This window comes from Piliocolobus tephrosceles, chromosome 1 (assembly GCF_002776525.5).
Source record: "Piliocolobus tephrosceles isolate RC106 chromosome 1, ASM277652v3, whole genome shotgun sequence".
Lineage (NCBI taxonomy): Eukaryota > Metazoa > Chordata > Mammalia > Primates > Cercopithecidae > Piliocolobus > Piliocolobus tephrosceles.
The window spans coordinates 91599597-91611994 of NC_045434.1; the positions used below are offsets into that span (position 1 = coordinate 91599597).

The 12398-nt window shown below is 45.1% G+C and overlaps 1 protein-coding gene across 1 annotated transcript in view; it reads right to left on the reverse strand.

The window, feature by feature from the left end:
• NUP210L (nucleoporin 210 like) overlaps nt 1–12398 on the reverse strand; it is a 157353-nt gene that overhangs the window by 15782 nt on the left and 129173 nt on the right. Inside the window, exons 27-28 of the mRNA XM_026447362.2 lie at nt 5327–5453; nt 2443–2592 (exon numbers count right to left, since the gene is read on the reverse strand). Coding sequence (XP_026303147.1) covers nt 2443–2592; nt 5327–5453 — 277 coding nt within the window. The remainder of the gene's footprint in view (nt 1–2442; nt 2593–5326; nt 5454–12398) is intronic.

The following is a 12398-nucleotide window of genomic DNA, read 5'->3' on the forward strand; positions in this document are numbered from 1 at the left end:
TCTATCTATCTATCTATCTATCTATCTATCTATCTATCTATCTATCTATCTATCTATCTATCGAGAGACGGAGTCTTATCTATCGCCCAGGCTGGTGTGCAGTGGCGTGATCTTGGCTCACTGCAAGCTCTGCCTCCTGGGTTCACGCCATTCTCCTGCCTCAGCCTCCTGAGTAGCTGGGACTATAGGCACCTGCCACCACGCCTGGCTAATTTTTTGTATTTTTTTAGTGGAGAGGGGGGTTTCACCTTGTTAGCCAGGATGGTCTCGATCTTCTGACCTCATGATCCGCCAGCTTTGGCCTCCCAAAGTGCTGGGATTACAGGCGTGAGCCACCATGCCCGGCCTTATTTATTTAGTTTTGAGACGGAGTCTCACTCTGTTGCCCAGGCTGGAGTGCAGTGGCACAATCTCGGCTCACTGAAACCCCTGCCTCCTGGATTCAAGTGATTCTCCTGCCTCAGCCTCCCGAGTAGCTGGGACTACAGGTGCCTGCCACCATGCCTGGCTAATTTTTGTATTTTTAGCAGAAATGGGGTTTCACCATGTTGGCCAGGCTGGTCTCAAACTTCTGACCTCAAGTGATTTGTCTGCCATGGCCTCCCAAAAGGCTGGGATTATGAGCGTGAGCCACTGCACCTGGCCTGATTTAGTTTTTCATCAATAAGTTGAAGTCATGAACATATATGTGTCCATCCTGTAACTCATCACCTGGTAGGGTAACACTAAAAGTTAAAAGGTTTAGGCTGGACATGGTGGTTCATGCCTATAATCCCAGCACTTTGGGAGGCCGAAGTGGATCACTTGAGGCTAGGAGTTTGAGACCAGCCTGAGCAACATAGGGAGATCCTGTCCCTACACAAACAAACAAGCAAAATAAAGAAACAAAAATGGCTGGATGCGGTGGCTCACGCCTGTAATCCCAACACTTTGGGATGCTGAGGCGGGTGGATCACGAGGTCAGGAGTTCGAGACCAGACCAGCCTGACCAACATTGTGAAACCCCATCTCTACTAAAACTACAAAAATTATCTGGGCAATCATACTGATTACAGGTGACATGCGCCTGTAATCCCAGCTACTCAGGAGGTTGAGGCAGGAGAATAGCTTGTAACCGGGAGGCCGAGGTTGCAGTGAGCTGAGATCGTACCACTGCACTCCAGTCTGGGAGACAGAGTGAGGCTCCATCTCAAAAACAAAACAAAAAAACAAACAAACCAAAAATTACTTTACTTTTCTTTATTACTTCACATCTTCTCCTGCTATCAGGTATTATAAACAGTTTGCTGAATGAACCTTCCTTCAGTGGTTGCTAATGAGCCAAACCATTCAGACTGCCTGATGTAGCATTAGAGGTTCTCTCATGATGAAGCACTACCTTATTTATACTTTACTTTTTTTTTTTTTTTTTGAGATGTAGTCTTGCTCTGTTGCCCAGTCTGGAGTGCAGTGGCGTGATTTTGGTTCACTGCAACTTCCATCTCCTGGTTCAGGCAATTCTCCCTGCCTCAGTCTCCCCAGTAGTTGGGATTACAGGTGCCTCCCATCACGCCTGGCTAATTTTTGTATTTTTTGTAGAGATGGGGGTTTCGTCATGTTGGCCAGGCTGGTCTCCGAAGCCCTGACCTCAGGTGATCCGCCTGCCTTGGCCTCCCAAAGTACTGGGATTACAGGTGTGAGCCACTGCGCCCAGCCCTATACCTTACATTTGATATGAATCCTTTCATTTTTAGATAAGCTGATTTACATAGAGTCATCCTAACATCATGCCTATTTCCACTTTTCACTTGTTAATCCTATTCTTTAATTTGGAATATCTTTCAATTCAACAAAACATCCAAACACTGTGCTACATGCTGGGAATGAAAGATAAATGAGACACAATGCAGAGCCTCACAGAGTTAATGGGGACTAACAAGAAAATAGTAAATTATAATAGAAAAGCACAGGGTATTCTAGGAGGCATGCGTTAAAAATTATTTGAATAGGGCTGGGGGCAGTGGGCTTAACACCTGTAATTCCAGCACTTTGGGAGGCTGAGGCAGGAGATTGCTTGAGGCCAGGAGTTTGAGACCAGCCTGGGCAATATAGGAAGATCATGTCGCTCTTAAAAAAAAAAAAAGCATGATGACATGTGCCTGTAGTCCTAGCTACTCAGGAGGCTGAGGCAGGGGGATTGCTTGAGACTAGGAGTTTAAGATTACAGTGAGCTATGATCACACTGTTACACTCCAGCCTTAGGCAACACAGCAAGACCCTGTCTCAAAAAAAAAAAAAAAAAAAAAAAGAGTTGAATGGGTTGAACAAAAGTGTTGCCTGAGAAAAATTCCACAGTTGTATATCAGATGAAACTACAGATATAAAAGCAGTCAAATAAGAATGGGACAATTGTACAAATAGATAAACAGAATGGGGAAACCAGAGTCAACTGGTGTAACCTACCTTTCTCCATACTGAAATCTGAATGGACATGAAAGACTTTACTTGCTGGAATGTCTAGCAAAGTATTACTGAACTGTACATGGCACAGCATGAGGGTTGCTGGAAGAAGTACTTTTGTAATGGCCAAGGCCTGGTTTGGGGTACAGAATCCTGAAAAGCAGAAAAGAGGTAAATAGCTTTGTCACTAACAATAATTTGTAAAAAGAGACCATTATACGGCAGCAATTTTGGATCATAAAAAAACATAAGCAAGAAAGAGGGTCAGTTATGGCTGGTTTGCCCACCTCTGCTTCAATCAAGGTGAAAGAATAGTGTGAGACCTTCACATTCTAATTTGTGAATGACTACAGTGGGGCTTCCATTATCAATATCATACATAGGTGGTGTCTTTTTTCAAAGGTTTTTTTTGAATTCATCAGTGGGAGTAAAAAAGATTACAGGGAAGTTAGAAATCTATTAAAGATAGGCCGGGCGAGGTGGCTCACACCTGTAATCCCAGCACTTTGAGAAGCCGAGGCAGGCGGATCACCTAAGGTCGGGAGTTTGAGACCAGCCTGACCAACATGGAGAAACTTCATCTCTACTAAAAATACAAAATTAGCTGGGGGTGGTGGTGCACACCTGTAATCCCAGCTACTTGGGAGGCTGAGGCAGGAGAATCAATTGAACCCAGGAGGCGGAAGTTGCGGTGAGCTGAGATTGTGCCATTGCACTCCAGCCCGGGCAACAAGAGTGAAACTCCATCTCAAATAGATAAATAAATAAATAAAAGTAAAGCACTACAGTTGGGAGGTGGCTTTTAGGTCTAGGATAATTTGTTTTTCATATACAATATTGTAATACAATTACAATATAATTCAAGCCCCAAGCCCCTAGAACTTCATCACAAGTGGTGCCTTAAGAGCAATCATATAGACAGCAAGAAGTGGACTGTTGTTATCATTGGGTCAGCTGCAATGGGTGGCATTCTTCTTGAAAAATCTTCAGCAAAATCAAAGGGACTGATGCATGAGGTTTCTCAATAAAATAAGTAGTGATTTTAGAAAGATTCTGGGGAATAAAACGGCAGTCTGTTGGCTGGGTGTGGTGGCTCAAGCTTGTAATCCCAGCACTTTGGGAGGCCGAGGCGGGCTGATCACCTGGGGTCAGGAGTTCGAGACCAGCCTGGCCGACATGGTGAAACCCCCACCTCTACTAATAATACAAAAGTTAGCTGGGCATGGTAGCATGTGCCTGTAGTCCCCGCTACTCAGGAGGCTGAGGCAGGACAATTGCTTGAACCCAGGAGGCGGATGTTGTGGTGAGCCGAGATCACACCACTGCACTCCAGCCTGGGCGACAGAGCAAGACTCCATCTCAAAAAAAAAAAAAAAAAGTCTGTTTATAAAATCGTAATTTGCACAACAGTGGGTGAATATGTTACAAAGAAACATTTAGTATTTTTTTATCTATGAAAGAACCTGGGAAATTTTTAAGATAAAATATTCTGGCCGGGCGCGGTGGCTCAAGCCTGTAATCCCACCACTTTGGGAGGCTGAGACGGGCGGATCACGAGGTCAGGAGATCGAGACCATCCTGGCTAACACAGTGAAATCCCGTCTCTACTAAGAAATACAAAAAACGAGCCGGGCGAGGTGGCGGGTGCCTGTAGTCCCAGCTACTCGAGAGGCTGAGGCAGGAGAATGGGGTAAACCCGGGAGGCGGAGCTTGCAGCGAGCTGAGATCCGGCCACTGCACTCCAGCCTGGGCGACAGAGTGAGACTCCGTCTCAAAAAAAAAAAAGATAAAATATTCTTTACTTATTTATCTTTCTTTGTATTTATAATAAAATCAAATAGCTAATTTGAAAAAATATGTTAAATGCTTGAAGAACAAAAGGCAAATAGAATTAAAATTATCTCTCTTTTTTTTTTTTTTTTGAGATGGAGTCTTGCTCTATCGCCCAGGCTAGGGTGCAGTGGCGTGATCTCAGCTCACTGCAACCTCTGTCTCCCGGGTTCAAGCAATTCTCCTGCCTCAGCCTCCCGAGTAGCTGGGATTACAGGCACCCACCACTGCACCCGGCTAATTTTTGTATTTTTAGTAGAGACGGAGTTTCACCATCTTAGCCAAGCTGGTCTCGAACTCCTGACCTTGTGATCCACCTGCCTCAGCTTCCCAAAGTGCTGGTATTACAGGTGTGAGCCACCGCGCCTGGCCATCTATTTTTTTTTTTTTGAGAGATGGGGTCTTGCTCTGTTGCTCAGGCTGGTCTCAAACTCCTGGCCTCAAGCGATCCTCCCACCACAGCGTCCTAAATAATTGGGATTACAGTCTTGAGCCACCACTCCAGAGTCCTAAAATTACCTTAAGTATTTTTTTTTTTTTTTGAGATGGAGTCTTACTCTGTTGCCCAGGCTGGAGTCCGGTGGTGCGATCTTGGCTCACTCTAACCTCTGCTTCCTGGGTTCAAGCGATTCTCTTGCCTCAGACTCCAAGTAGCTGGGATTATAGGCACACACCACCACACCCAGGTAGTTTTTGTATTTTTAGTAGAGACGGGGTTTCACCATGTTGGTCAGGCTGGTCTTGAACTCCCGACCTCAGGTGATCTGCCTGCCTCAGCCTCCCAAAGTGCTGGGATTACAGGTGTAAGCTACCATGCCCGGCCTAAAATTTGTATTTTTAAACCTAGAAAGACAATAGTGACTAGGATGAGCCTATTTTAAAATCTTAGTCTTGTCATAATTTCTGAGATCTCATAGAGCTCTACGATTTATTTGTCAAGATGGAGTCAGTTTTGAAATAAAAAGAAAATCTGGATTACTAATGCAAAGGGATAAATGAATTGAGGGAAAATGAGAAAGATAGGAACAATCACTGAAACCATAAAGAGATTCCTGACCTTTAAGATTGACACCATTTCTGCCAGTGGTGATGAAGAGCTCGAATACAGTTGAATTGAGGGTATTGGTGAGATAAGTCTTGAGGTCATAACTGAGCATTAATCTTGATGATGCATTGACCACCACCTGTCAGCAAATCAAAGGAAAATCTGCACCTAAGTTCCTAGAGAATCTGATTCCTTCCAGATCCACCCTTCATAACTTATTTAACCAAAAGTATCTGTTTCACACAAGTACAAATTGCCCATCTCATGACCACATATTTGAGAACAACAAAATCTGTTTGCCTTTGAAAACAAAATAACTTTTTTGTTTTTTTTGAGTCAGGGTCTTGCTCTGTCACCCAGGCTGGAGTGCAATGGCCTGATCATGGCTGATTGAAGCCTCAAATTCCTAGGCTCAAGCAATCCTCCTGCCTCAGCCTCTAGAGAAGCTGGGACTACAGGTATGTGTCACCATGCCTAGCCAAAAAACGACGGGGTCTTGGCCAGGCGCAGTGGCTCACGTCTATAATCCCAGCACTTTGGGAGGCCGAGGTGAATGGATCACGAGGTCAGTAGATCAAGACCATCTTGGCTAACACGGTGAAACCCCGTCTTTACTACAAAATACAAAAAATTAGCCGGGCCTGGTGGCAGGTGCCTGTAATCCCAGCTACTCAGAGGCTGAGGCAGGAGAATGGCGTGAACCCAGGAGGCGGAGCTTGCAGTGAGTGGAGATGGCACCACTGCACTCCAGCCTGGGCGACAGAACGAGACTCCAAAAAAAAAAAAAAAAAAAAAAGACAGGGTCCCACTATGTTGTCCTGGGTGTTCTCGAACTCCTGGCCTCAAGCCATCCTTCCACCTTGGCCTCCCAAAGTGCTGAGATTACAGGCATAAGCTACCATGCTCAGCCCTAAAATAACATTTTTTCCAGAAGGAAGTCTTGGATCCAATTATTCCTTCAGACATATCTTCCCTTTGTATGACTCCCTATTAAAATGCCTTTGAGGCCAGGTGTGGTGGCTCATGCCTGTAATCCCAGCACTCTGGGAGGCTGAGGCGGGTGGATCACTTGAGGTCAGGAATTTGAGACCAGCCTGGCCAGCATGGCAAAATCCCGCCGCTACTAAAAATACAAAAATTAGCCAGGCATGTTCTAGGGAGGCTGAGGCAGGAGAATCACTTGAACTCGGGAGGTGGAGTCTGCAGTGAGCCGAGATTCTGCCATTGCACTCCAGCCTGGGTGACAGAGTGAGACTCCATCTCAAAAAACAAACAAACAAACACACACACACACACAAACATAAAACAACTATAACTTTAGGACATTTTCTCTTTCTCTCTGGTTGCATATAATCTCAATCTTTTCTGAAACTTCAAAGTACATTTTTTTTTTCTCAAGAATACTTGTAGTGTTCTGCCTTATATTGCTTTTGTTTGTTTGTTTGTTTGTTTTTGAGATGGAGTCTTGCTCTGTCACCCAGGCTACAGAGCACTGGTGCAATCTCAGCTCACTGCAGCCTCTGCCTCCTGGGTTCCAGCAGTTCTCCTGCTTCAGCCTCCCAAGTAGCTGGGATTATAGGCATGTGCCACCATGCCTGGCTGATTTTTTGTATCTTTAGTAGAAACAGGATTTCACCATGTTGGCCAGGCTGGTCTCAAACTCCTGACCTCAAGTGATCCACTGACTTCGGCCTCTAAAAGTGCTGGGATTACAGGTATGAGCCACCATGCCCAGCCCTTAATATTTTAAATTTAAATGCAATATACTCTGCATTCTCCTTAGTATTACCACAGGTTTTTAAAATTCAAGAACCTTAAAACCCAAATTAGTTACATTAATAGTTTAATAAAGAAAGGAATTTTGTCGGCCGGGCGCAGTGGCTCACGCCTGTAATCCCAGCACTTTGGGAGGCCAAGGTGGGCGGATCACGAGGTCAGGAGATCAAGACCATCTTGGCTAACACGGTGAAACCCCGTCTCTACTAAAAATACAAAAAACTAGCCAGGCGAGGTGGTAGGCACCTGTAGTCCCAGCTACTCAGGAGGCTGAGGCAGGAGAATGGCGTTGAACCTGGGAGGCAGAGCTTGCAGTGAGCCGAGATCGCGCCACTGCACTCCAGCCTGGGCGACAGAGCGAGACTCCGTCTCAAAAAAAAAAAAAAAAAAAAAAAGAAAGGAATTTTGTCTTTTTCATATTTGTATTTCTGGAGGCCAGCACAATGCCTGACACTTAATAGGCTTCAATGAGTATCTGCTAATTAGTGAATAATTAAATGAGGATTCTACAAAGTACACAAATTAGAATAGGAGTAACCTTTTGACTTCCCTGTAGCATCTAACACCACAACCATTTCCTCCTTTGCCTTCTATGACACTCTTTCTCTTTGGTTTTCTAGTTCCTAATCCCTTCTCAGTCTCTTTTTCTAGTACTCATTTCATGCTACCTCTGTCCTTGAACCTCTTATCTGCTTATAATACAAGTTCTTTTTGGATGTTATCCAAATTTTCCCTCTCTACCCTTATTTATTTTGTATTGAAGTTACCCTGATTTATTCATTAGTCTTCAAACACAACATGTACTTTTACTTGCCTTTTGTAATTATTTGTGTCATATATGTAATTGTTTATGTCACCACTAGACTATGAGCTCCTTAAAAAAAGGTACCAGATACGATGTGGACACATATTGAGTAATTTACTCATCTGTAAAGTTGGGGCCAGGTGCAGTGACTCACATCTGTAATCCCAGCACTTTGGGAGGCTGAGGCAGGCAGCTCATTTGAGGCCAGGAGTTTGACACCAGCCTGGCCAACATAGCAAAACCCTGTCTCTACTAAAAATACAAAAATTAGCTGGGTGTGGTGGCTCATACCTGTAGTCCCAGTTACTTGGGAGGCTGAGGCATGAGAATTGCTTGAACCTGGAAGGTGGAGATTGCAGTGACCAGAGATTGTGCCATTGCACTCCAGCCTGGGCAACAGAGTGAGATTCGGTTATAAAAATAAATAAATACATAAAATAAAACAAAGTTGGGATAATACTTTTTTTTTTTTTTTTTTTTTTTTTGAGATGGAGTCTCACTCTGTCGCCCAGGCTGGAGTGCAGTGGCCGGATCTCAGCTCACTGCAAGCTCCGCCTCCCGGGTTTATGCCATTCTCCTGCCTCAGCCTCCCAAGTAGCTGGGACTACAGGCGCCCGCCACCACACCCGGCTAGTTTTTTGTATTTTTTTTAGTAGAGATGGGGTTTCACTGTGTTAGCCAGGATGGTCTCGATCTCCTGACCTCATGATTCGCCCGTCTCGGCCTCCCAAAGTGCTGGGATTAAAGGCTTGAGCCACCGCGCCTGGCCGATAATACTTTTTTTTTTTCAACTTTTATTTTAAGTTCCAGGTTACATGTGCAGGATGTGCAGGTTTGTTACATAGGTTAATGTGTGCCATGGTGATTTGCTGCATAGATCAACCTATCACCCAGGTATTAAGCCCAGCATCCATTAGTTATTCTTCCTGATGCTCTCCCTCCCTCCATGCCCCTCATATTTACTTTGCAGAGTTAAAGTGATAAGATTAAAAGTGATAGTTGTACTGGATGTTAAAAAAAAAAAAAAAAAAAAAAGACTGGGCTAGATGTGGTGGTACACACCTGTAATCCCAGCACTTTAGGAGGCTGAGGCAGATAGAACACTTGAGTCCAGGAGTTTGAGACCAGCCTGGGCAACAGGGTGAAACCCCATCTATCCAAAAATACAAAAAATTGGTTGGGCACAGTGGCTCATGCCTGTAATCCCAGCACTTTGGGAGGCTGAGGTGGGCAGGTCACTTGAGGTCAGGAGTTCAAGACAAGCCTGGCCAACATGGTGAAACCCTGTCTCTACTAAAATACAAAAATTAGCTGGGTATGGTGGCAGGTGCCTGTAATCCCTGCTACTTGGGAGTCTGAGGTAGGAGAATTGCTTGAATCCGGAGGCGAAGGTTGCAGTGAGCCAAGATTCAGCCACTGCATTCCAGCTTGGGTGGCAGAGACTGTCTCAAAACACAAACACACACACGCATCCCCCCCCAAAAGTAGCTGAGTGTGGTGGTGTGCGCCTGTGGTCCCAGTTACTTGGGAGACTGAGGTGGGAGGATCACTTGAGCCTAGGAGGTGGAGGTTGCAGTGATCCGAGATAACACCACTGCACTCCAGCCTGGGCAACAGAGCAAGACCCTGTCTCAAAAAAAAAAAAAAAAAAAATAGATGGCCAGGCGCAGTGGCTCATGTCTATAATCCTAGCACTTTGGGAGGCTGAGGCAGAAAGATCACCTGAATCCAGGAGTTTGAGACCAGACTGGACAACATAGGGGGACCTGTCTCTGCAAAAAAATAAATATAATTAGCCAGGTATGCTGGCACACGCTTGTGGTCCTGCTACTTTGGAGGCTGAGGCAGGAGGATGGCTTGAATCCAGGAGTTTGAGGCTGCAGTGAGCCATGATTGCATCATTGTACTGCAGCCTGGGCAACAGTGAGACACTATCTCTTAAAAAAAAAAAAAGAAGATGAGAAGCACCAAGCCCATAGTAGATACACAAAAAGTTATAGCTACCATGTTTGAGGAATGAAAAAAGAGGAACAAAGACGTGCTTTGGGCAAAGAGGAAGGAGACATTACATGTATTTAAGAGGGGAATAGAAAATTTTTGTTTGTTTGTTTTTGAGTCAGAGTCTCGCTCTGTCGCCTAGGCTGGAGTGCAGTGGTGCGATCTTGGCTCACTACAAGCTCCGCCTCCCGGGTTCACACCATTCTCCTGCCTCAGCCTCCTGAGTAGCTGGGACTACAGGCGCCTGCCACTACGCCCGGCTAACTTTTTGTATTTTTAGTAGAGATGGGGTTTCACCGTGTTAGCCAGGATGGTCTCGATCTACTGACCTCGTGATCTGCCCACCTTGGCCTCCCAAAGTGCTGGGATTACAGGCGTGAGCCACCTCGCCCAGCCGAAAATATTTAATTAAAAAAAATTCCTTTACTTGTTTACCTATCTCACCTACTGAAGAATATTACTCCCTCCAGCAATCCTCTGACTTAGATCAAATTTCGTTTCCACTGAATCATTCCCAATTCACTATTTCTCTTATTAAAAAAAAAAATCCACAAAACAAACTCTTAACCCCAACTCCTTAAAAGAGCTTTCTATATGTGCTGTCTCCAAGTCTTTTTCTCCAATTCTGCAATCAAACATTCATTCATGTCACTCTGTTTGGGCGCAGTGGCTCATGCCTGTAATCTCAGCACTTTGGGAGGCCGAGGCAGGCCTATCACTTGGGCTCAGGAGTTCAAGACCAGCCTGGGCAACATGGTGAAACCCCATCTCTACCAAAAATATAAAACAAAACAAAACAAAAAAATTAGCTGGGCATGGTGGCATGTACCTGTAGTCCCAGTTACTAGGGAGGCTGTGGTGGGAGGATAGCTTGAGCCCAGGAAGCAGAGGTTACAGTGAGCTGAGATCACACCACTGCATACCAGCCTGGGCAACAGGACAAGAGTCCATCTCAAAAAAAAAAAAAAAAAAAAAAGCCTGGGTGCAGCGGCAACTCATGCATATAATCTCAGCAATTTGGGAGGCCAAGGCAGGCAGATCACATGAGGCCAGGAGTTTGAGACCAGCCTGGCCAACATGGGGAAACCCTGTCTCTACTAAAAATACAAAAATTAGCCGGGGGTAGTGGCACGTGCCTGTAATCCCAGCTATTCAGGAGGCTGAGGCACGAGAATTGCTTGAACTGGGGAGGCAGATGTTGTAGTGAGCCAAGATTAAGCCATGTACTCCAGCCTGGGCGACAGAGCAAGATTCTGTCTCAAAAAAAAAAAAAAAAGTGCTCAGGTCACTGCTGAAGCTACTCAACAAAGTCACTAGCACCAGTCTCCATACTGCAAAAACCATCAGTCATTTCTCAATTTTCAGCTTAATCCATTAATAGTAATGATGGTTGATCACTCCCTCTTTCCTTGAAATACTTTCTTCACTTGCCTTCCAGGATACCCATATCTCTAGATTTTCCTCCCATTTCACTGGTTGTTTCTATTTTTTTTTTTTTTTGAGACGGAGTCTCACTCTGTTGCCCCGGCTGGAGTGCAGTGGCGTGATCTTGGCTCACTGCAACGTCCGCCTCCTGGGTTCAAGCGATTCTTCTACCTCAGCCTCCTGAGTAGCTGGGGTTGCAGGTGTGTGCCTCCATGCCCAGCTAATTTTTGCATTTTTAGTAGAGATGGGGTTTCACCATGTTGGTCAGGCAGGTCCCGAACTTCTGACCTTGTGATCTGCCTGCCTTGGCCTCCCAAGGTGCTGGGATCACAGGCTCGAACCATGGCGCCCAGTCTGGTTGTTTCTTATAAGTCTTTCTTATTGGTTCTTCTCTCAGAGCTCCCTTTTTCCCTTTTGTTTCTTTCTTTTTCCATTTGCCACTAATCAAAAGGCAATCAGAACTCTTAAGATTGAAGTGCTCCCAGAACTTAGTACTTAGATCTTTTTTCTATATATGTATATTTTTTTGAGACCGACTCTCATTCTGTTGCCCAGGCGGGAGTGCAGAGGCTTGATGTTAGCGCACTGCAACCTTCACCTCCCAGGTTCAAGAGATTCTCGTGCCTCAGCCTCCTGAGTAGCTGGGACTACAGGCGGGAGCCACCAGGCCTGGCTAATTTTTGTATTTTTAGTAGACACAGGGTTTCACCATGTTGGCCAGGCTGGTCTCGAACTCCTGACCTCAGGTTATCTTCCCGCTTTGGCCTCCCAAAGTGCTGGGATTACAGATGTGAGCCACCACACCTGGCCTTTTTTCTATTTTACTCTCATTCTTTTGGTGATCTAATGGGCTTAAATATCTCTATTCCAAAGAGTCCCAGACTTTTATATCCAGCTACCTCAACATATCCAGTTGACATTTAAGAGACATATCCAATTTTACATATCCAAAGCTGACTGTTTTTCCCTCCAAAACTCTTCCACCTACAGTCTTCCCCATTTCAGTTGACGGTAATGCTGTCCTTTCAGCTGTTCAACCAAAAACCTGAATCATTCTGGATTTTCTTATGTTCTAGATAT